Genomic DNA, 25,389 nt, shown 5'->3' on the forward strand with positions numbered 1-25,389 from the left:
GTAATCCCAGCACTTTGGGAAGACAAGGAGGGTGGATCACAAGGTCAGGAGTTTGAGACCAGCCTGACCAGCAAGGTGAAACCCCGTCTCTACTAAAAACCTAAAAATTAGCCAGGCATGCTTGTGCATGCCTGTAATCCCAGCTACTCAGGAAGCTGAGGGCAGGAGAATCACTTGAACCCAGGAGGCAGAGGTTGCAGTGAGCCGAGATCCCACTACTGCACTCCAGTCTGGATGACAGAATGAGACTGTCCCAAAAAAGAAAAAAGCAAAAAAGTATACAGTTTGGGAAGAAAAAAAAATAAACTGTCTTTGTTTACAGGTGACATTATTGCCTATCTTAATTCCCAAAGAATTGACAAATACTCTTCTGAAACCACCAAACAATTATAGCAAGGTTGCAGAAGACCAGATTAATATACAAAAGTCAACTATTTTCCTATATATCAGAATTCAACAAGTGATATTTGAAACTAGAAAGCACAGTACCATTTACATTAGCAGCCCCCAAAATGAAATACTTATGTATAAATCTAAGAAAATATTTATGAGTCCTATATAGGAAAACTACACAACTCTGACGAAAAATGTATAAATAATAAATAAATAAATAAATAAATAAATAAATAAATAAATAAATAAAGTGATATTCCATGTTCATGAATACAAGGACTCAATATTGTCAAGACATCAGCTGTCTGTCCCCAAATTGATCTAAACATTCAATATAATCCCATCAAAATTTTACTAAATCATTTTGTGGATATTTTGTGGACAAACTGAATCTACAGTTCATATGAAGAAGCAAAAGACCCAGAATAGACAACTCAATATTGAAGGAAAAGAACAAAGTTAGAGGACTCACACTACCTGACCTCAAGACCTACAAGAAATCTGCTACAGTAATCAAGACAGTGTGGCATTTATGAAACAGGCAAATGGATCAACGCAACAAAATAGCACAGAAATAGACCACCACAAATATAGTAAGCTGATGTTTGACAAAGGAGCAAAGGCAATACACGGGAGAACGTGCAGTCTTTTCAACAAATGATGTTGGACATCCACATGCAAAAAAATAAATCCAGACACATATCTCACACTTTTCATTAAAATTTACTCAACGTGGATCAAAGGCCTAAATGTAAAACACAACACTACAAAACTTACAGAAAATAAGAGAAAATCTAGATGATCTTGGGTTCAGTGATCTATTTATTTATTTTTATTTTTTATAGTGATTACTGTGTTCCAGGATATTCTAATTTACTAATTTTTATTTTAATTTTTTTCTGTCTGGTCTCTGATTTTTTAATTTTAATTTTTATTTCAATTGTTTTGGGGTGACAAGTGGTGTTTGGTTGCATGGAAAAGTTATTTAGTGGTGATTTCTGATATTCTGGTGCACTCATCACCAGAGTAGTGCACATTGTACCCAATGTGTGCAGTCTTTTATCTCTCACTCCCCTCCCATCCTTCCCCGGGTCCCCAAAGTCCATTATATCATTCTTATGCCTTTGCAGTGACTTTTAAAATACAACATCAAAGGGATGAGCCATGAAATAAATAATTGATAAGCTGACTTCATTACAATAAAAAAGCTTTCCTTCTGCTAAAGACAATGTCAAGGGAATGAAAAGACAAGCTACAGACTGGGAGAAAATATTTACAAAGACACATCTAATAAAAGACTCTTATCCAAAATACACAAAAAACTCTTAAAATCGAACAATAAGAAAATGAACGACCCAAATAAAAAATGGACAAAAGACTTGAAAACACGCCTTATCAAAGATATACAGATCGCAAACAAGCAGAGTAAAAGATGCTCAACGTCATAGACTTACGGAATTTCTATTAAAACAATGAAATAGCATCACACACGATCGCAGTGCAGTTGAGCTTCCTCCAGGCACACTGTTCCCAGACTTGTGCAGGGCTGGTTCCCTCACTCTTTGCCTTTCTGTTTGCAGCACAAATGCTACTTCACTGAGGTGTTGAGGACTCCCTCACTCTGTCCCTTCTGCCTCCCACCACAAGCACCTGCTTTATGTTACTATAGCACCTGCTCTTTTTTTTTCTCATGCATTTGCTTTTACGCTCTGTCCATCCATTCCTCCAAACGGTGAGCTCCTGAGGGCAGGGCCCATGCAGGTCATTTTCAGCACTGCACCCTGGTCTAACTTGCCCCTTGCACAGGTGAGTGCTCCAGGCACAGTTTCTGAATGAATAAATGAGAGTATCGAAGAGCCCCCTTCCCACCTGTGAGGAGCTCACATTGTGGGGATGGATGCTACTCACAGGAGATGCAAGTTGGGTGGGAGGCAGGGGGACATCCAGAGTGACCCTGGGAGTGTCTCTGGCTGCAGCTGCCCCACTGAGCAGAATGGGCACCGCCTTCCCTGATGGCCAGCACTGGAACTGCAGACCCAGGCGAGGAACCCAGAAACAAAGCCCTCACCTGGGTGTGGGTGTCCTCAAGGCAGTAAGACTCTCAGGGCTGAGGTGGGCAATGAAGGGGAGCTGTAAACTCCAGGAGAGATGAGAGGGGTGTCGGAAGGTTCTCTTGACCCCTCTTTCCCTCCACTGGCCCCGGAGGAGCGCAGTCCACTCATAAGGGGGGTGTCCAGTCCACCCCATCCACTTCCAAACGGGAGCCCGAGGCTGCAAGCAAGGACACCCCCCTCCACATGCAGGGTTCGGCCTCCCCTGTACCACCCAGGACCCCCGCTGTCCTGCAAGCCCAGCTGCTCCGGGCCGGGAAGGACCCCAGGGAGTGGAAGGCCTTTTCCAAGGGCACGGTGGGTCCCTGACGGGGAACCAAAGCCAGGCACGCTTCTCCCAGGCTGGGGGCCTCAGGGCACCTGAGAATGGCCATCTTTGGTACAAGGGGGTGGGGCCCCACTCCCGCGCGCCCTGTGGCCCAGGGGACGCAGGACTCTGCACCCTGACTCTAGAGCTTGCCCTAGGATGGCCCGGCCATGGAGACGCCCAGGAACGGTGAGGACTCTCTGCCCATCAGCCTAGCACCTCTGCCCTACCCTCAGTCGCGTGTACACCGTGTGTGAGGGAGAAGACAACCAGGACGTCACGCCTAGGGGGGCGTGAGCGGCAATGCCAGCCAATTGGAAAACCTTCCCCGCGCCTGCGTGGCTCTGCAAGCCAATCGAAAACTCCGTCGTGCATGCCGCCAGCCAATCAGGATGTCCAGAGCGCGGCGCTTCCAGCCATTTGAGACCCCCGCTGGCTCTGCGCCTCCAGCCAATCAGGATACCCGTCCCTGATAAAACCAGCCAGTCAGCGTGCCCGCCGCGCAACAGCAGCAGCCAGTCAGGAAGCCCAGCGTTCACGTTCCAGCCCTTGTCGGACTGTCAACCGTCACCAGGCACTTCCAGCCAATCGCAGCCGCCCGTCGCCAGCGCAGCGGTAACTGGCGCGGAGTCTGTGGGGAGTCGCGTGCGGGGCGGCGGGGCGGCGGGCGGCGGCGGCCATGGGAGATATCCCCGCCGTGGGCCTCAGCTGCTGGAAGGTGACGCGGTCGCGGCAGGGAGGCGCGCCGAACCCAGGGGAGCGCGGGACTCGGGGGCGCCCGACGGGGCCCAGGTCGGGGCCGGGGAGAAGTGCGGCGGCCTCCTCTCCGCCTAGCCGGCGCCCGCCCACCGCCCACGCGCGGCCCGGCCCGGCTTTTCCTAAAACCGAGTCGGTGTTGCCCGAGGAGGCGCTCTCCGCGAGAAGCGGGGACTTCGGCGGCCACGCCTCAGACTCGGGGGCTGCAGCCGCGGCGTTGGGCGGAGCTGCTCGGTGGAGAGGCCGAGCCCCTGCAGTCTCTCAGAGCTGGAGCGGGATGCAGACTGGAGGCCTTGGCGGCGCTGGACTCTGCCTGAGCAGGGAACCTCGAAGCCTCCTCTCCAGTCATGAGAGAAAGAAAAGTTGGGGTCCGGCGCGGGGTGCGGGCTTGGAATCCCGGCACTTTGGGAGGCCGAGGCGGTAGGATCGCCTGAGCTCAGGAGTTCAAGACCAGCTAGGTCAACATGGCGAAACCCTGTGTCTTACCAAAAATGAACAAATCAACTGGGCTTGAGGGGTGCCTGGCTGTGGTCCCAGCTACTCAGGAGGCTGAGGTGGGAGGATCACTGGAGCCCAGAAAGTCGAGGCTGCAGTGAGTTTTGATGGCGCCACTGCACTCCAGCCTGGGGCACAGAGCCAGACCTTGCTGGGGGAAAAAAAAAAAAAAAAAAGGGAAATTGGAATTGCTGATTAGGCTTTAAAGGAAACTTTGGGGCCTCATGTACCGCCCTGTTTAGAAGTAGCCCGCCCAGATACCTGAGAAAAAGGACGTATTATCGCTCTGTACATTTGTGGGGGGCACTGTAATGTTTTGAGACGTGTGTACAATTGCAGCGTGGTTAAATCAAGCTAATTAACATATCCATCACTTCTCCCAGCTATTATTGTTTGTGGTGAGATGTTTGAAATGTCTTGTTATTTTGAAATACACGTGTAGTAAATTATTGTTGACCGTTGGCATTCTAGTGTGCTGTAAGTCTTAAAAGCTGTGTCTCCTGTGTGTTTGAAACTTTGTACCTTTTGATCAGCAACTCCCCATTCCCTCCTTCCTCACCTCCCCCAGCCCCAGCCTCTTATAACCACCATTCTATTCTGTGACCTTTCTCTACTTCGAACTCAACAATTCTTGCCAGTGATTTGAGACAGCACTAAAAAGCATTTAAAATTTCTTTTTTTTTTTAAAGCTAAACTTCATTGTTGATAAGAGCTTTAAGAAGTCACATAGGAAGTTAGTTACTGAAGGAGTCAGAATGTTCAAGTCCTGCTCATGAAAATATTATTTGAATTGTTTCTCCTACCTGCTTACCAACTCTTAGAGGCTAGGAGTGTAGTTTTGTTCATATTGGTTCTCAGCATCTAGTAAAGGACGTGCATCTGGCAGCCATTCATTCAGGAAGCACTTGATGGATTAAACCGTTGAGTCTCTTGCTTCCCTTTACTTCTGCAACAATTTGGTGCAGGAGTCCAGACTTCTGTGCACACAGGATAAGGAAAAATTAGTGAAAACTGTGCTTAAGCGGTCAAAATACTCTGTTTTTTTCTTGGACTGCAGGTGCATCAAATTGGATTAATCATAATCACTCATCACTGGTCTATGCAAAGGCTTATTTTTACTTGGCTATTTTTAATAGTGAATGAACATCACAGATCTATCAGTTATCTGTTGCCTCAGAAATGCTGCATCAGTGGCCAAACATCAGACCTCGGTGGTGTACAGCAGCAAGTGTGTACCTCCTACGTGGGAGGTCAGGAGACCAGCTCTGTGGACCTTAGCTGGGCTGCTTCACTTGGGAGTTGGTTGTTCTCAGTTGGGATGGTTGGGGCTACTCCACTTGGCTCCACACACCTCCTGTCCTCATGCGGTTAGTTAGGGAGTGTTCTCAAGATGATGACTGAAGCACAAGAGAGCAAGGGGAGCCGTGAGATGTCTGGAGACCTCAGCCTGGGCTCTTCATTATTAGGGGCCACTTGATCCATCTGTGTGCCTGATTGGCGCTGGCTCAATTACTACAGTTCCTTGATAAGCCCTCATACCTAGTAGGGCAGGTCACCTCTCTCTGCTCTTGTAGATTTACAGTGTAGAATTTGATGAGTTTTGACAGATGCATGTACCTGGGTCCTGGCTTTTTATTTTGGCACCTTACTCTCCACTGTAAGTTTTAGAACTAGCTTATAAGTTTCCATGGAAAACTTTATTGGGGTTTTGATTGGAACTACATTAAATCCGTCGACCAACTTGGAGATAAATGACATCTTTGTAGTATTAAATCTAACTTTTCTACAAACATGATATTCTTCTCTGTTAATAAATTGTCCTAAATATGATTCATTTCTAACATCTTTTCATATGGTTGTATAGTTTTTCCTGAAGGGAATATATGTCTTTTGTTGGAGTTATTCTTGGGTTCTTGATAGTGTGTTATACTACTGGAAATTATATTTCTCTGAAATTACGTTTTCTACTTGTTTCACCTGCTATATTCATTACACTTCCAGCCACTTTACTAAACTATACTATTATTTCTGTTAATTTGCCTTACATTTGTTTGAATTTTCTACACAAATGATCATATCATCAGCAAATAATTGTAGTTTACTTTCCTTTTTTTCCAGTCTTTAAGCTTAAAATTACTTCTTCTTAGTTGTTTAGGTGCTTCTGGAAAGCACCTCCAGCACAGTGGCTGTTCTTGTTTTGTACCTGATTTTAAAGGATGTAGGATGGGTGTTTTTAAGTATTGATATGCTATCAGATTAATTTTTTTCCCCAACTTACTGGGAGTTTAGATTTTGAATCTAAACTGGTATTGAATCTTAACAAATATTGATTGAGATGACTTTTGTTTTTATATTTTAATCTGTTAATATTGATGAATTACATATTTTCTAATAACAAACCATCCTTAGATGTCTGAGATACACTTAACATGGGTATGGTATATTATCTTTTCATAAATATTGTTGCATCCAATTTGCTTTTATTTTACTTAGGAATTTTGCGACGGTATTCACGAATAAGATGAATGTGTAACTTTTAATATTTTTGTCTGATTTTGATTTCAAGGTTATGCTGGTTTTGTAGAATGAGTTAAGTCCGTCTTTTTCTGTTGTTTGCAAGTTTGTGTTAAACTGAGATGATTTCTTGAACATTTTATGAAACTTTGGTGGTTTTCTCTTATTTTCAAATTACTTCCTTTCTCTAATAATTATGTAACTATTCAAGCTTTATTCTTGAGTTAAATTTTTCTAGGAATTTTCCCATTTTATATCACTTTTCCAAATTATTGACATATATAGTTATTGGTAATATTTTCTTTTAAGTCCGTTTTATCTGCATGTTTTACTTTCTATTCATGTCAGTTTTTTGAAAAGTTGGCCTCTTCATGAACCTAACCAGAAGTCTGTTTATTTTACTGAAGTTTTTCAAAGAACTGACTTCTGGTTTTGTTGATCTTCTCTGTTATATCTTTGTTTCTGTTTTATTGATGTTATTCTTAATCATATTTTTATCTTTCCATTCAATTTCTTGGGTTCTTTTTCTAACTTAAGATGGATACTTGGTTTATTAGCTTTCAACCACTCTGAATCTGTTGCCTATAAAATGAAGATAATTATGCTGCTTTTACTCCTAGGATTACTGTGAAGCTACAATGAGAAAGTGCTTTGTGAACTATAAAGCCCTTGTCAGTCTTCAGTTTAATGTGATTGCAAGCCTGCCCACCCCCATAGTCTTCCCTAGTTCTAGTTCCTTTCCTTGCCTGAGCTTCATTTAGAGTGACTCTTCTCTTTTCTGAACTACCTTATGGCTTATAGCATCATACATTCATTTGGGTTTTGTTATATGCTTCTTTTTGTATGGATACCTTCATGTGAGTCTACACCTCAACCTTTATTATTGGACGCTGTGGTATCTGAGTGTACAGGATGAATCTTAAGCCTCTTTGCATCTCAGTTATTACTCATTCTACACTTTTTTATTGCTTTGATCTTTCAGAAAGCACACCATGTAGCTCAGTTTTCTGCAGACACTAAAAATAACCTATAGTTTTTCCCCCAAAATATGTAAAGGAATTGGAACTTAGATTATTCATAAATTACTTCATAACTCTGACATTACCTGTTTTTAGACTGATTATACTAGTACCAAATTAGTGACTTAATTTTGTATGTATTATATGGCCCACATGCTTGGGTGAAAGGGGAGATTTGTGTTGGATTCCTCTGACTGTGGGAAGACACTTTGTTTTGTTGGTTTTGCAGGCTTCTCCGGGGAAAGTGACTGAGGCAGTGAAAGTAGCCATTGACGCAGGGTACCGGCACTTCAACTGTGCTTACTTTTACCACAACGAGAAGGAGGTTGGAGCAGGGATCCGTTACAAGATCAAGGAAGGAGCCGTAAGACGGGAGGATCTGTTCATTGCCAGTAAGGTAGGGCTTCTCTGTGCAAGGCTGGCAGAGCTTGGGTAATCTCGGGAGGGCTTTCTACTTTCTTTATGGGAATTGATGACTTTGTTTCATACTTGAATCAGAATAAACAAGAATATTCACAGCTTCATGAGCATGCTGAATTATATTGTGTGCAGGTTGGTTTCATATTATTTACTTATCAGGTAGGAGTACACAGATACCCCCAATTAACAATACATTATGAAAATTGATTTAGTAATGGGCAGTTTGGCTACACTGGTGAGTAGGACAAAGTCCTAGCCCTCATGAAGTCTGTTTACACAGCGATTCCTAAATTCAGAATCACTGGGGTGATTGTTAAATGCAGATTCCAAATTCTACCGCATGTCTGCTAAAGGAGAAACTCTGGGTGTGGAGGAAGCAGCTTGAGCACAGGCATAAGGCAGGAAGCAGCATGGCAGGTGCAGGGGTTTGTAAGAAGCTTGGTGTATTAGTCCATTCTCACGCTGCTGTAAGAACATACCTGAGACTGGGTAGTTTATAAAGAAAAAGAGGTTTAATGGACTCACAGTTTCACATGGCTGGGGAGGCCTCACAATCATGACAAAAGGCGAAGGAGGAACAAAGGCACGTCTTACGTGGTGGCAGACAAGAGAACGTGTACAGGGGAACTGACCTTTATAAAACCATCAGGTCTCATGAAACTTAAACACTATCACCCGAACAGCACAGGAAAAACCTGCCCCCATGATTCAGTTACCTCCCAGTGGGTCCCTCCTATGACAGGTAGGGATTATGGGAGCTACAATTCAAGATGAAATTTGGCTGGAGACACCGCCAAACCAAATCACTTGGTCTCTCTGGACCACATGATGTCAGGTTGCAGGAGTAACGAGCAGTGAGGCTGAGTGGTGGATGGGCTGGGCCATGGAAGTTCAGCTGTGCCCTGTCAGTAGCTGTGCTTTTTCCTAGAGACAGGAGCCCTGTTTGGTTTTTAAGTAGGGCAGCTTGTATCATATGTGAGTGCAACTTGTGTTGTGTATAGGATATTTTAGTAAGTGAAAGGAGCTTGCATTTGAGGCAGAGGCAGGAGGCCAGGTAGGAGACATTAACAGCAGTGCAGGTGGAAGATGGTGAAGGCCTGCACTGGCACAGTGGGTGAAGGAGGGAGAAGAGGAAATGGATGTGGAGGGTGGTTGGGAGGCAGGCCCTGTGGAAGATGCAGAGTGGACTACGATAGTGGAGAATTCAAGAATTCCTTTGCTTTTGATTTGGAAGCGGAATGTTAAGACCATGAGTATTAGGGATTTCATGACTCAGGCTTACAGCTTCGTTATTTGTTAAATGAGACTTTGGATTTGAGAATTTCCTGAGTAACTTTCCAGCTAAAATTTCATACCTCAGGATTCAATGTTGTTTCTATAGTTGAATTGCCTTCTGTTTTACTTTATGGAAGTTAATGTTCTTCAGTCACCATTGCTATCTGCGCTAGAGCAGAGGGTGGTAAGAGAGCAGCCTTGGTGTGTGTTTGGCCAAGCGGCGAGAATATCTTCTGAATAGTCCAGGTAGAGAAGTGAGCAACTGGAGATTTCTGAGGCTCACCCTGCAATATGGAGCAAGTTGCTTCTGTGTGGATCAGAGTCAGCAGTGGAAATATGTTCATTATTTTGGAAATTTGGAAAAGTTATAGAAATGTAATTAGAAATAAATAAATCACACATATACACACCACATAGAGATAACTGTGATTAACAGTGGAATACATTTACTTCCAGCGTTCATTTTTTTATTTTTGTGAAGATACTGTGCTCGTTTGTTTCCATTTATTTGATTGCCCTTTCTTTTACTTTCATTTAACTTATTTTTGTTTTTCCTTGCTGTGACGGAGCCTTCAGGTTAGCTTATGTCACAGTCAATAAAAGTGTAATGAGGGGAAAATCACAAGTTTTTCTGCTTAATGGAATTGTGGAAGGAAATAGCTAAAAGAAGTAAGGCAGTGTGAGTTAACTCACCTATAGGCTAACCCACATGGTTACAGTGCCTTAGGAACAGAGAACCCTTAATACGGAGTCTGTGTAAGTGAGAAACACAAGATAGAGACTTATAATTTTTCGTCGTGTCTTTTCTGCCTGCAGGAATTTCACTTTCGTTTTTGTTTTTGGTCCCAAGGGATCCAAATAACCATCAAATATTTCTTGGATTCCTGAGCTTCCCTTGAGGAGGAGTCAGGCAGAAGGAGTTCAGCTTTGGAGCCTCTCCCTGCAGGTGTCCTGGAACTCTTCTGAGGATAATGTCCCTGTCCTCCTGTCAGAACCTGCCATGTTGTATTTGTGGTCATCTCAACTCGGCTATTTTGGGTCCAAGACAGTAGCTTTGTGGGGCTACAGAACGGGTGCCATGCTGGCTCTGGGTGGGCATGTGTGACACTGGTCCTTTTTCCTTTGTAGCTGTGGTGCACCTGCCACAAGAAGTCCTTAGTGAAAACAGCATGCAGAAGGAGTCTAAAGGCCTTGAAGCTGAACTATTTGGACCTCTACCTCATACACTGGCCCATGGGTTTCAAGGTACCATTCAGTATGTAGTTCATTCCACGGTTTGCAGGACCTTCCTCCCCGTGGTTACACCCTGTCTTGTGGTGGGGAGAGCATGGACCAGCAATCAAGGCCGGGGTTCCCAGGCTGCACCTGCCATATGCTAGCTGTGGCATTTGGGCAGTCCTCTTGATATCTCTGGGGCTCAGTTAAGGAGAGGCTTGGCTTGACTTCTGAGGCCCCCACAGGTCTGTCTTTTAAGCCAGTCACTTTTTTCCCAAGCCAAGAGAGCAGCAGGTTTTCTTCCCTTAGGTTTTTAGGTGAAAGCAGCGATCAGATGAGGAAATACTGCTGCTCGGAGAAAGTTCCCCGTGAATTCCTAGGCCTTGTCTCTGCTTGCAGGTTCTGTTCTCTTTGGAGAGTAAATGCTGTTTTGCAATATGAGAGATAATTGCTTGTTCACCTGCAGCAGGGTCCGGTGGGTTATGATGGTAGTTGACTTTTCCACTTGGTTTTATTATCTTAATTGCTTCACAGTGTTTCTGGAGCACGCATCTGAGCCATGGCTCTGCCACTAAGCTACCCTAGTCTAGCCGTGCGGCTTCCCTACTCTAGGCAACCTGCTTCTGTCTCACACAGGTCCTGGCCAGGATGTCCCTGCACATTTGCCCCAGGCTGTGATGACAGCCTGCCTGGGCAAGGGCCTGGTCACACAGTTGACACCTGTGAAATACAGAAGCCCTTCCAGGGATGTTCTTCCTACAATGGAATGGGTGCCTGCTGCTCAGGAGTCTTTTACATACCAACCTGTGAGAAGTTCTCTTTATGCTGCCACACTGTTGGTTACTGTTTTAGAGTAAAATAACAAAAAACACTTCGTTCCTTGCACAGCTTTACTTAACTAAGGCTTTGTATCTAGTTTCCATAAATGATGTGGGCAGCTGTTCATTAGGAAGATATCCAGAGGGCAAAACCAGAGTGATATCTGTGTCTTTGAAATTCGCTGCATGCAGAAAATCATAATTAAAACAATGGCTATAGCTATATTACACTCAATGCCAGCCAGCATTGTTTTAATTATGTACCCAGAACTATTTTAGGTGCTTTACACATATTAATTCATTTAATTCTCATGACAGTTCTACAAAGTTGACACTGTTAACAACCCTTTTGGAGAGATGATAAAACTAAGACACAGAACGTTGAAGGTCTAAGTTAGATTATTGGAGCCCAGAAGTATATGCACAGGTCAGACATTTGTTACACTTTGCTTGCCCTCATCCTTTAGCAGATTCCTGTCTTTGGATTTCTGGGTGGTAGAAAAGGAAAAGGTCTCAGATCACCCAGCAAATTACAGAGGAGAATAATGCAGCATCGTCAGCATGTCTTCTGGCCAGTAGGAACTGCTAGGCCTTGTGTGATGCTGGACAATTAGATCAGAGTCCGAGTATGAGTCCTGGGCTGCAATTTTGTGGAGGCTTGGATAAATGTCAACATGGGATGTGGCTTTAAAGCGAGACTGTTCATTACTTCAGCTCATCATGGAAAATGCCTCTTGCATGTGGACCAGGCTGGAACATGTGACATTCTTCCACTGTTGCTTAGGAGTGTGATTAGGTGTCATTAAATAATGACATTCACCCTTAACACGCCATGTGGAGTGCATGAGGGAGGTAGCTGGACTGCACATCAGTGCTGCTCTGAAGGGTGACTTTAGGTTCTTGCCCTTTCAAGGTGTCTCTCTCTGCCCCTACCTCCTGTGCACCTTTGTATTCTCATTCCTCACCTGTCATCATCATGGGGATTCTAAGAAAAGAAGACAAGACCCTAACAGTGGAGGTAGGAGAGGGTTGACTGGGCCCTGTAAGACATGAAGAAAATGCATTCCTCACACATTCTTTACCCGAAATTAGTAAACTGTTTTCTGGAGGCGATGGGAGAGAACAGCCTTGCATCAGTGAGGATACGGAGTCTTCCTTTCCCATCTCGTGAGAGATGGACAGTGAACATCAGGCTGGCAGAGGCTTTGCCAGCCACCCAGTCCATCGGCCATTGGTCTTTTCTTAGAAAGGTGAAGACTGGGCCTGGTCACGTGGCCAGGCTGGGGTTGCTTAGTGACAGGGCCGTGGCTTGGATGCAGGTCTCCTGACACTTGTTTGTTTGTTTGTTTGTGTTTTTCACACATCTCAACTGTCCTTCTTCACAGCCTCCTCATCCAGAATGGATCATGAGCTGCAGTGAACTTTCCTTCTGCCTCTCACATCCTGGAGTGCACGACTTGCCTCTGGATGAGAGCGACATGGTCATCCCTGGTGACACGGACTTCCTGGACACGTGGGAGGTGAGCTGAACCGTACCACCAGGCAGCCTCACCCTGTGTGGGTCTCCAGCCAGGATGCAGTGAGCCCTGAGCTACTTGTGTTCAAAGACATCAAGGTTGTCTACCTGAGATGTGGGGTTTGCAGAACAAACAAGGAACCAATACCCGAAGAACTCAGAGACCTCAGTGACTTTCTTGTTACCTTTGGTTTGGTGTAGTGCAGCCCTCTTGATACATTATTTAAGGGGTAGCTCATTATAGACCTCACGTTTTTTCTCAAATATTTATTTTTTGATTAAAAAAACGTATTTCTTTCAGAAAATGCAGGAGAGTTCTTCCGTATTAAACTAACATCAAAAAATTTATTTTCCCGGCACCCAGCAGTTACCACTGTTAATGTTTTAAGTTTCTTTTTCTCTCAAGCATTTCAGAGTGATGAAGTTGGCAGCATGGAAGCTCAGGCTGGAGAGGTGAGACCAGTGTTGGGGAAGGTTACCAAGTGTCAGCCCATTTCCAGAGTTCGGACCAAAAACAGCCCTTTACTGCAGGGGCTTGCAGTAAAGTCTTGAGCGGGAAATTAAGGAGGTGGTGGTTCCTGGAAGTTGACCCACAGGCTGGCGTGGGTCTCAGACTTGGGCTCCAACATGGCTGACAGAGCACGTGTGGTCTTATGGTCTTGCTAACCAGCATGTGGGATGGGACGTCACATTTGAGGCCCAAGAAGAAAGTAAGCTTAAGCTTAAGCTTAAGCATGCTGAGGTTAGGACAGAGCTTGCTGGGTGAAGCTCTCCAGGAAGGAGGCCAGAAGGAACCCTCGAACAGGGAGGAGTCCCAGGCTAGGCTCCCCCGATCAGTAGAAGACAAAGACTGCCCTAAGGTATCTGCGATGTCAGGACCAGGGCCCATGGGCCTCAACCCTTTCTGTCACACTGTTTTATGTCCCAAAAGACTTGGGTTAAACTCCAGGGTGCTCATGTAGCACCAGCGAGGTTCCGGTGATTGCTGCGGAGTTGAGGCAGTAACTAACTGCTGCGTATTGGCCCATTGGTCACTCAGGACTTGCTGCTGACTGCGGACCCTGGCACGAAGCCATGCTCTTCCTGAAGCTCAGGGGCAGCCTGGCTTGCTGGTCAGTAACCAGCTCAGAGCTTTAGGTTGCTCTGCCCAAAAGTTCCTTAAAATAGTACGTGGAGGAGGTGGGATAGGAGAATGATGATGCATCTGTGTGCTTAAGAAGGTCAGTGTCTCAGTGGAAAGAAAGGTGAACAAATAAAATCCACAGCAGACATGCTGGCCAGACATCAGGAGGAATAGGAACAAGAAGAGCTCACACACGTGTCGAGTGCTGGACGCCAGCCTTAGATGACGCATTCTGTGATTCGCATAACCCCTAAACATCCCCGTGGCACAGGTAGTGTTGCCCTGTCCTGAAGCTGAGAAAACTGGGGCCAAGTGAGGCCATGCAACTTGCCCAGCATCCCCTAGCCAGGAAAGATGGGACTGGAATCAAACCTTGAGTGCAGAAACGCTTTTGAAGCTTCAAGTAAAATATTATAAAAATATTGGGTGCAACCAGTTTTAGAATACCATATAGAACTGCTGAGGGACATAGATTGTCAGTGCAGTAGACAGAAGCTTCACACCCAGTGGAGTCATTGTTCTGTTATAGGCCATGGAGGACCTGGTGATCATCGGGCTGGTGAAGAACATCGGAGTGTCAAACTTCAACCATGAGCAACTTGAGAGGCTTTTGAATAAGCCTGGGTTGAGGTTCAAGCCAGTAACCAACCAGGTAAGCCGATGGAAGCATCAGAGAGTTTAACCTGTGTGGCTGGTCCCCCAGCTGCCACCTCTATAGGGCTCTTCTGGAAATGGGAGGATGGGTGAAGCACAAAACAGGCCTGTTCTCCTCTGGAAGCACTCAGAATGGTGACCAAAGGCAGCAGCTAGCCAAGTGGCTTTCTTGAAGGTGCGTCTGGGTAGATAGTACTGTTGGCAGACAGGGCATGAGCTGGCACTTGGCCCTCCATGTGTGGTACAGGCAGGTCACCAGGTGTGCTCAGAAGTGGTTAGGGTCCTGGCAGGGGCCTCACCCTCATTCGGGAGCATGGACCTCCCCTCCGTCTCTTCCCAGCCTGCAGCCTGCAGCAAGAAAGAGTGGATGACCAGATGGCTTCACGCCAGGCTCACAGGCTGCTGAAGCTGATGGAGGCACTTCATTTTTTAATGCAGAGAAAAGACTTGTGGGGAAAGAACTACTGTATTTTCTAGACTAGCTTTGTATGTTCAAAGATCATTTATATGGTACTTAAGCTTTTTATTGAAAAGTAGAAGTGCACATGTGAAAATGGAACTGTATACATTCTCATAAACTGAGCGTAGCTCTGGGACCAGCATCCAGCTCAGTAAGCAGCACATCCAGTGCCCCTGTAACCCCTGCCGAGCACAGCATCGTTCCCATTCCCAGCAGCTGGGATTCACTTCAGAACTTTACACAGATAAAATAATAATGCGGCATAAACCCCTCTGTGCTCGCCTCTTTCACACAGCGCTGTGTTTCTATGCATGTGATTGTAGATAGCGCTGTCTTATTTCTTGTGGTATTCTGTTTTGTGAATTAACCACAATTGAGTTATCCATTCTGCTGTTAATGGGTACTTGGACAGTTTCCAGTTTGGGACTACTAAGAATAGAGCATCACGTTCTATTTTTTAAAATAAATACGCTTTTTAAAAAAGTTTTATATAGAATAGATGCACAAAAGTGTGCAAATCATAAAAGGCATACATAACTTGATGAATTTTTGCAAGTGAACAAACTCAAGTGTTCAGCACCCAGAACAAGAAAAAAGCCCTCAGCCATTCAGTAGCTCCCCTGGTCCTGTTGTGGCCGCCACTGTGAAGAGCAACCTGGCTTCTGACCCAGCTTCTAATGTAGTTTAACTTTGCCTTGTATACAACCCTATGTACGTAAGTTTTTATATTTGTTTATACAGATAGTAGCTTCCGTTTTGTGTCAGTATTTTTAGTTGTTCAGCACTTTGAATACCTGGGAATGATTATGGCATAGTCTGAGTAGACAAGGTGGAGTGGAGGGTCTGCTTTCTGATAGGATGATGGACACCCAGGAACACAGGATTCGGAAGGCTCCAGAAGGGCTGGCCTCTCTTTTGGAGGCTTTCCAAAGAGGCTGATCTTGATGAGCGTGGCATGTTCCTGAGAGCAAAAGCACTATTCATAGTTCTCTGTAATTTATACTAAATATTTATTTTAAATATCCCTATAACCTGAAATTATATATGAGAGTTTGGAGAATGTGCAAGAGACAGTGATCCTGCTCTCTACCTTCTTAAAATGATCATTCAAGTCACCGGTAGCAGGTATTTGTCACATGCAGTTCCTCAATTTCATTCATTCACTCAGTGGATGTATTTTTAGCACTTCCTACATGTCTTCGTTGTTCTTAGTGTTGGCAAGACATTATGAACAAAACAAATTCAAACAAAAATCTCTGTCTTCATGAGGCTTAGATCTTGGTGACCACAGAAAGACAATAAGCAAATATGTAAAAGTAATAGTGATAGGTGCTGTCGAGGAAAATAAAGGCCTGGGGAGATGGGAGCTATGGAGTGTTACAGTCTTCACCTGAGTGCTCCGGGAAGGCCCCTCAGAGCAGGTGGTATTGGAACATTCAGATGATGTAGGCGTCCCCAAGGCCATGGACTCAGAGACTATGACAGCCGCTGGCCTCTTGGAGATTGCTTTGTCCAGCCTCCTCACAACAGAAACACTTAGGCCTGGAGCTGGCCCCCATGGCTACTCGGTGACAGCCAAGACTTTGACTCAGGTCTTATCTTGTAGAGCTTTTCTTGAGCACCAGTGGTCTGAATTTTATGTAAGCTGTGATTCTGTTATAGATTGAGTGCCACCCATATCTTACTCAGAAGAATCTGATCAGTTTTTGCCAATCCAGAGATGTGTCCGTGACTGCTTACCGTCCTCTTGGTGGCTCGTGGTAAGGATACATCAGTGGTGTGTTAGTCAGAGTCTGACTGGGAAGTAGGTGCCACCTTCTCATTTCCTTGGGATGATTGAGGGAGGATTTAACAGAGATTTTGACAGGGTGTGGAGGGATGGGACCACAGGGGGCTGTCCACACCTCTCAAGCCTGGGGTTGAAGACATGGCTTATTATTGGAAGCCAGGGAGTGGCTGTGAGTGGACTGCCCTGGGAGGGGCAGGACCTCTTCGGGGACATAAACCAGCCTGGAGTGACCCCTTTGCTGAGTTCCCCATCAGGGCGTCAGTCCCCTTCTGACCTTCCGACAAGGATGCTCCCCAGGTCTCTCCGTGGTTGGATGAGGCACAGCCTGCTGTCATCCTTACCCAGGCCCTGCAGCTGTTCTGTGCTCCCTCGATCAGCTAAGGGACCTCCAGCCATTCAGCCACCTTAACCAGAAGCTTGGAAATCATCCGTCCCCACATCCCTAGTCCAATCCAGCACCACAGTCTGTTGATTATTCTGCCAGGAGAAGCTGGACTTTGTCTCATGATTTCATTTCTGCCATCACTGTCACTGCCTTAGTTAAGTAGAATTCCCGAGGTCATTAGAGGAGCCCCTCGGCGCCCTCCCTGGCCCACTCTATTCCAACCCATTGCTCCCAGAGGAAACTGAAAGGAGCTGTCTCTTTCCTTTCCTGTGATCGTATCACTTTCCTGGGAAAAATTATTCAAGTCTTGGTGTGGCCTGTGAGATGCAGCCAGCCTGACCTCTGCCTGCCTCTGGCCTCATTTGTCCCTATCCCTGTGAACATCCTGGGCTTCAGCCACATGAAGCTGCTATGGGGTCCTTGGATAGAACATGTTTTCTCACCTTTGTGCCTTTGCAAATACAGTTTTCTTTACCCACAAATCTTTTTTTTTTTTTTAATCTGGCAAACTCCAGTTTCTAACTTAAGGTTCAATCCAGCATCATCTCCTCCAGGAAGCCCTCCTGACCCCTCGTTTATGTTTCTTACACAGCCCCTGTCACATTGTCTTGTGATTTTCTTCTCAGTCTCTTCCACTAGTCAAAGCAACCAGTGTGCAGGTATCTTGTTTATTCTTCTCTTCCCAGCTCCTAGCTCAGCACCTGGGAAACATTGGGAACCCCCAAAAGGCTGAAATTACTTGACTTTTATCACCTGTGTGTTTTCTTTGTGAAGTGGGGCCTGTGTGTTTGAACTTGGTACCAGCTGGAAAGTCCCTAGAAGGCTGGGTGTGTTCCATAGCTGAGCTTTGGGGTAGAGGATCCTCTGATGGAGTGAGTCAGGGAGCTCTCAGACTGACTGGGGCGGGCCACTGTGCACTCTGTTTGGTTCCTTCAGGAGACCTTGAGGACAATAATAGCACAATGCCTGAAACAGGGTGATGGCTCAGTACACACTTGTTGAAAAAATGAATCCTTCGAGTTCTCAGGACCCACCCGAGCCTGAGCAGAGGATGCATAGAGACTCTACGATCGTCTTCAAAACCACTTTTAAAGGCTCCACATGTTCACAGTGTTCACTTTTTAGTAGTATTTTGGGTGAACTTTTCTGAAAGTATCATCATCAACAAATATCGATTTGCGGCGCCGTGCCAGGGCGTACAGTAGAAGCTGCGAAGTCAGAGAGCCCTGAGAGTCAGGGGGCGTCAAAGCTTGAGAGCCCACTGGCTGCGTGCTCTGACATGGCCACCTGGTTCTTGAGGAAAAGCACAAAATACACGTGAAAAGTGGTGTTATGTAGCTTTGTTCACCGAAGTGTTAGCAGTGGTTATCTCCAGACTAGAAATGTGGGGTGATGTGCTTTTCTGCATTTAAAAATTTCCTATAGTCAGCATGTGTCATGATCAGAAAATAAATCTTTCATTTTGGACAAAGATTTCTTCTTTCTAAAGAAAGGGACATCCATGTTGGATCTCCTGGCTCACCCCCCTGTGCTGTGTCTCTCTAGTGAAGGGGTTGACCTGATAGATGACCCTGTGATCCAGAGGATTGCAAAGGAACACAGCAAGTCTCCTGCTCAGGTACTGAGGGAGGGCTGTTCTGAGCCAGGTGGGGTTCTCTGACTGCTTCACATCCTTGCGGAGTCCTGGGGCTTGGCAGGTCCCGGGAAGGGACTGGCTCACCCAGGTGAGTCCATGACTCATTAGACCCTCCCAGCGTTGAGCAGAAGTTGGTCTGCAGCCACATTCCCAGTCACTCAAGTCATGTACTCTTGTCTCCAAGCCTGTCTAGACTCAGAGGAGGAGCTTCCAGGCCTCCCTCTGCCCCACCACCTGCATGCATGGTTAGTATGAGATGGAACAGAAAAGTTATTTAGTCTAGTCTTCTTTGTTCTAGCGTCTAGTGGGGGGGCTGGGCGCATATTAAGGAATTCTCATTAAGCAGATTCTCTTGACCTCCTCCTTGGGCTGATGGCTGTCATTACCAACATATTGACAGAGCTGCTCAGTAAATGCGAGTAACAGTAACTGCTCTCATTGACTCTTGGACTCTCACTGCACCATAAAACTCACAGTGTTAGCAAATAACTTAGACTACGTGGGATTTCCCTTTGTGTGATAGTAGACTTTTTGTTTCCATGCAGATCTTGATCCGATTTCAAATCCAGAGGAATGTGATAGTGATCCCCGGATCTATCACCCCAAGTCACATTAAAGAGAATATCCAGGTAGGTATTTTCCTTCTTTAATTTAGAGGGTTTCAGATCATGTGTTAGATGGGAAGGGATGACTCCTGTAGCATACAGCCTCAGGATCGCGGGGCTTGATGCAGCAGGGGCCTCTGCCTCTGCACTGTGGGTGTTGGTGGTTGACCTTTCACTCAGCGATCCAAGGACCCAGGCTCCTTCCATCTTAGGGCCCTCTCTCCCCTAGGGTGTTGGTGTCTTCTCCATCCAGCCCAAGATGAGGAAGGAGGGAAGAGCATTTTATTGGGAAGATTTGGATGGGCAAGGCTTGAGCATATGCATCAGTCACATGGCTGCGCTGGCCTGCAGGAGAGGCTGGATGTCTCCTAAGCGTGTGCTCAGTAGAAAGGGGCGGCAGTTGGTGGACAGGGTGCCACCTTCTGTCGCGGGGAGGTATGCCCACGTGGCCTGAGGGCACTGCTTTGAGTTGTGTGGGAAGGTTCTGGTCCTGACTCCTGTCTAGTGACTTCCGAGAGGCAGGAGTGAAGACTGGTGTGTGAAATCTGTTTTTGGAGCTATGTGAAGGAACTATGTGTGGTTTCAACCCTGACAACATAGTCTATAACCCAGTCAGGGTCATGGACTTGGGATTCCCACAGGCCCACTCACAATTTAACTGCTGCATAACCTCTCTAAGCCTTCATTTCTTCATGAGAGCACCCCTCTGATAGGATCGCTGTGAGGGTGAAATGTAATGATATAGTGAAGGGATGGCAGAGTGCCTGGCGTATGAAAATACCTGATGCTCTTAGCTGCCTGTCACCCCCAGTCACGGATGTCACCCGTAATGATCTCACAGGCAATGACAGGCGTTGGTGGCAGCCCACACCCATTGATCGTGTCGGCACAGGTGTGTGTGAGCCTGGGGCCAGCTGCACAGCTGCATTTCCATAGACAGCATGTGCCCAGAAGTGCGCTCCCTCTGGGTGTCCGAGCTGCCCATGAGCTCCACGAGGCGCTGCTGCATCCTCAGGGCTCTGTTTGGTTGTGCCAAGCAAGCATTGCCACCGGGCTTTTCTGACTGACCCATCTGTAGCAGTGCCTGTGCCCTCAGTCTCACTGTGCATGCCAAGCTGGCTGCAGGTGAGCATAGCCCTGCCATTGACAGGAGAGACAGGCCACCCACAATGGGAGGACCAGGGGATGGGCAGGCTCCTCAGGGTGTCCACAGTGCTCTCCCTGCCGGGCCCTTGTCCAGCTCACCTGCTCCCCGCATGCACTTCTCTCCTTTCTCAGGCGTCCTGCTCTTTGAATAGCCCAGAGCAGCTCTGGGTGACCAGCCAACCTTAAACCTGAAAAGTATGGATTTGGCTGAGCTGTAAACTCAGTTCTGTCCAATGGCTATTGACAGGCCTCTTGGAATGAGGCTGCAGGTCTCTTATAGTGGTTAGAATTGAGCATTGCTGACTGACTGGCATCTGCTCCACATGGGGGCCTGGTCTAAGGTGCCCTCTGTGCCCTGCAGGGCAGCTAGGATTGCCCCTGGGAGGACATAGGCTGGGGATGATTATCTGACCCTCCCATGGGAGGAGCCACTGAGTGAGCAACTCAGCAGGTGGTGGGGGGCCACATCTGCCCCAGTTCTGCCCTTGTGGCTGTCAGTGCCTGGGATGGGATCCCCATGGCCTAGTGGCAGTAAATGTGAAACAGGGACCTCAGACCCAGCTGAGATGCCCCCATTCCTCTATTAGGTCTGCTACACACTGAGGGGAAATGCCATCCCCAGGCAGTGAGACAGGACCAGGCTGACATGAGACCTGAGGGCCAAAGCAGAAGTGATCTGATGGCTGAGGACAGAGAGCAGCAGCGGGTTAGGAGGGGCTGGAGGAAGTGCTCATGCTGTCAGAAGGAGGTGGGAGCCGGGGAGAAGAAAGGCGCCCAGTGGCGCAGGCACAGGGCTCCCAGTGCAGGGTGCTGCCCCGGCCCGCCTCCTGTGGCCCCAGTGCCTCTCAGAACTGCTGCTGCAAGGCTGCCCACCCTTTGTAGGGACTCTTCTAGAACTGCTCACAATTCTCTTTAAACCCAAGAATCCCCCTACCCCAGCCCCAGCACTCCCCACTCCCTCCAGATGACATGCTGAGGCTACTTTCTCTTGGCCTCAGGAGGGGGAGGCTCTTGTGGGGGAGAGGCTGGGGTACTCCAGGTCCTTGCATTGGAATCACTCAATGCACCCCTCCTCCTACCACAAGACAGCCACTCTGCCAGGCCTGGGTGGGCGCTGATGCTGTAGCCATGGTTCCTATTCCTCAGTGTGTGGGGACAACAAAAGGGGAGGGAGGGGCAGAAAAGAATACTGTTTTCAAGGAAGAAAAATGGATCACTCAGAAAACTTACTCTGTGATGTGGTACTGTTAGAGTTCATAGTCCCAGGGCCAAGTGGGTCCTTAGTTGGCAGGTGTATGGAACAAATGGTTTTGTTGGGATTTTGAGGGGTAGCAGAGTCAGTGGGAAAAATTCTGTGCCTTTTTTTTTTTTTTTTTTGAGATGGAGTCTCACTCTGTCATCCAGGCTGGAGTGCAGTGGTGTGATCTCAGCTCACCGCAGCCTCCACCTCCTGGGTTCAAGCAGTTCTCCTGCCGCAGCCTCCCGAGTAGCTGGGACTAGAGACACACGCCACCTCATCTGGCTCGTTTTCTTATTTTTAGTCGAGATGGAGTTTCACCATATTGGCCAGGCTGGTCTCCAACTCCTGACCTCGTGATCCGCCCATCTTGACCTCCAAGTGCTGGGATTGTAGGCGTGAACCACCGCACCCATCCACCATACCTTTTACCTATTCCCACGTGTCCTTTATTCCACTAAGATGAGTACAGTGTATATTTCCATCTTTCCAAGGCTTCCTAAATGTAGCCAAGGCCAAGCCAGCACCAGTCACATGATCAAAATCAAAGGGCATTTGGGGAATCCAGGCTGTGATTCAGGGAAGTTCCAAGTGTCTGATGAAGTGTTTGTTTTACATCTGTGTGTCCCTTGCAGGTCTAGCACAGTGCTATGTAGGTAACATGTGCTCCATTAAATGTGAATTAAAATTAAGTGTTCTACAAACATTGTGTTTTGGTTCCAGGTGTTTGATTTTGAGTTAACACAGCACGATATGGATAACATCCTCAGCCTAGACAGGAATCTCCGACTGGCCACGTTCACCATGTAAATATGACTCCTTCTTTTAAAAATAGAGGGAAGAATATACAGATTGGATGATTGGTGTCTGAATAGGTATTTATCATATACATTTTAAATTAATTAAACCTTCTCATTGTAATTCTTTTCCTGTTTGAAGATGGGCCACTGAATGAAGCTAATTTCACGCACTGGGGAGTTTAAAAGTGTATAACTATATCATTTAAAATGTTTCTCTTAAAAAATAATCACTCGTCGTTTCTATTTTTGATTTGTTTTTCTGTTTTTCAGAACTAAAAATCACAAAGACTACCCTTTCCACATAGAATACTAGGACAGCTTCCCGTTCCTTGTTTCTGCTCAGCCCAGATGCACCAACACCATTGGTGATGTTGACCCTCCTCTGTCATCACAGCGCCAGGGCAGCTGTGCCTGGGATGGGAGCCACACAGTCGGGGGGCTGCAAGAACCGCCTTCTCTGACAAATCTGGAGAATTGAGTGTGTTCTAAGTGAAGGCAATGGGGTTTCTCCAAGACAGCCTGTGTGGCCTCTACTCTGAAAACAAAGACACTGATGATTGATCAATGAAATTTGCCTTCACATTTTAAGAAAACTTTATCTTATGGAATTATTTAAGCCATCTGCAGAGCCGAGGAAACAGTGTAATGTGTCTCTGCCCCATTGCCCAGCTCCACCAATTGTGCCCCAGGCCAGCCTGCATCACCTTCACTTCCTTCTCTGCCCTGCCAGTGACCCCCAGGTTGTTCTAAAGCAGAGTCCTTCCCTTCCCCCAGTGGGAAGTGAAATGGGGTAAGTCTGGGACACTGTCAGAGTTCAATAAAGAGGCTTTTTTCTTCCTTAAAAATTTGAATTTTAGTTTCCTTTTTTTTTTTTTTTTGGAGACAGTCTCACTATGTCGCCCAGGCTGGAGTATAGTCAAGTGATCTCGGTTCACTGCAACCTCCGCCTCCTGGGCTTAAGTGGTCCTCCTGCCTCAGCCTCCCAAGTAGCTGGTTAATTCCTAAATACTAGTTTTTAATATGGTCTTCTGATAAGTCAGATTATACCTGGAGAACCCCCATAGCGGAGATGAAATACAGTTCACTTCCTCACATCTGCTCATTCAGCCTGTTTAGATTCATGTATCAGAAGGAGGCCCTGCAGAGCATGGTGTTCACGCCCAGGCATTGGTAGAGGGTATGGTTTAATGGACTTCATGTGGTCCAGACGCTGTGATCCCTGTCCTTGCTGTCTGCTCAACGAATCTGGCCTAGCTCCTGTACCCTGGGATTCACATGAATCTCCAGGGATACAACTTCTCAACTCACAGGCCCTTGGCTGCTATTCAAAATGAGTTAAGCCAGAAGGAAATTGATGTTTGCTCCATGGTCTCTTCCCACTTCCTGCGTCCCCCACATCAGCCTCCATACGAGCCTCTCATTTCCTCCTCATGTCAGGGAAGATACGGAGGTGTTGCCCAGTGGCTGAAGGGGACTGTTTGGGGACAGTACTCTCCACATCACTTCCCATTTTCACTTTATCACAGGCAGGCCAGCTGAGTCAGAGATGTAGGTTCTACAGATAAAAGCTGTGCCTTTCTAGCTCTGTGATTCTGAGCAGACTGCCTCACCTCCCAGCCCTCAGTGTCCTTGTCCACTCAATGGAGGAATTGCAGTACCTCCCGGTTGTGGAGACAGTGTCTGGCCCAGGATATGTCCCAGCAAGAATGCACTGTTGCTAAGACCAGTATCTTTGCCGTTGCCTTGTTCCTCAGTTTCTCATCCACCTCCCTGCCCAGCCTTCCAGATGTGCAGGGGTGTGTAGGAACCTTCTAGCTTGGCCTCAAGAGAGGACTTTGCTGCAGGTGTCCCAAAACGAAAAGACATGTGACTGGTGCAAGAGCTTCATGGGAGCCTTACCTTCGTGGGAGTAGGATTGAGGGTGGGGTGTCATGGTTTGACCAAATTTCCAAGGGGAGTTTAATCAGAAGACTGTTTACAAAGGATGCAGGAAATGGGAGGGTCTTTGGACCTTCCTGTGATCAGGCCCTGCTCCACCACCATGGACCTTTAATTTTTCCATGTTCATGACTCCTTATCATTCATTAACTGTGTGACTTTGTGCAAGTTACTTAACCTCTTTAAACTCTTTGTCACTGTCTGCCTAGAGTTGTTAGAATTCAGTGGCACAGTGCACATGCAGCAGGTGAGTCATCTGCATGTAGCACTCCTGTGAACACGTGCGTGTGTAGATGTGTGACTTGTATTTTATATCCCACAGAGTCAAAAATCTAAGTGCTGTTTTGTGAATTTTCCTTGTCACTTATACCTAAACCATCGTTCATTGACCTTAAAAGTAGAGAGTAGAATGGTGGTTACCAGAGGGTGGGGAGCACAGGGGTGGATGGCTGATGAGGAGAGGTTAGTCAGCAAGGACAAAGTTGCAGTTGGGAGGAATGAGTCCCAGTGCTCCATTGCACAGTAACACAAGTTGATTAACAATAATACGTCATGTGTCTCACGATAGCTGGCCAATGAGGATCCACTGCGGTATTTGCATTTCATGGATTTACTTCCAACAGGCGTGAAAACTGAGTGAAACCGGCCACCAGGTGGCGCCGGGAAGCACTTAATGTTCCAGCGCATCTGCGACTCTTAACAGGAGATGGCAGGCTTTTACTGTCTTTGATTTTAAGACATCTTCAACTTTGTACAGTCACAGTGAGGAAGGAAGCA

The 25,389-nt window shown here is 46.6% G+C and overlaps 1 protein-coding gene across 9 annotated transcripts; it reads left to right on the forward strand.

Moving 5' to 3' along the window:
* The first annotated feature begins 3,099 nt into the window (after window positions 1-3,099).
* On the forward strand, window positions 3,100-23,519 carry AKR1E2 (aldo-keto reductase family 1 member E2). Of its 9 annotated transcripts, none has more exons than XR_498939.3 (10): window positions 3,100-3,426; window positions 7,825-7,992; window positions 10,419-10,535; window positions 12,709-12,843; window positions 14,492-14,614; window positions 16,739-16,836; window positions 18,796-18,868; window positions 19,432-19,515; window positions 22,598-22,749; window positions 22,945-23,519. XR_498939.3 is itself a non-coding variant. In XM_008002119.3 (10 exons), the coding sequence occupies exons 1-10, from the start codon at window positions 3,115-3,117 to the stop codon at window positions 22,985-22,987; spliced, it is 1,236 nt and encodes a 411-aa protein (XP_008000310.1). In that variant the 5' UTR covers window positions 3,100-3,114; the 3' UTR covers window positions 22,988-23,519. The 9 variants fall into 9 exon arrangements, 6 of the variants coding, with proteins under 6 accessions (XP_008000310.1, XP_008000311.1, XP_008000316.1 ...); XM_008002119.3 differs by having other exon boundaries at window positions 22,598-22,680; XR_498940.3 differs by having other exon boundaries at window positions 3,378-3,529.
* The last annotated feature ends 1,870 nt before the right edge of the window (window positions 23,520-25,389 follow it).

This window comes from Chlorocebus sabaeus, chromosome 9 (genome assembly GCF_047675955.1).
Source record: "Chlorocebus sabaeus isolate Y175 chromosome 9, mChlSab1.0.hap1, whole genome shotgun sequence".
NCBI classification, from domain to species: Eukaryota; Metazoa; Chordata; class Mammalia; order Primates; family Cercopithecidae; genus Chlorocebus; species Chlorocebus sabaeus.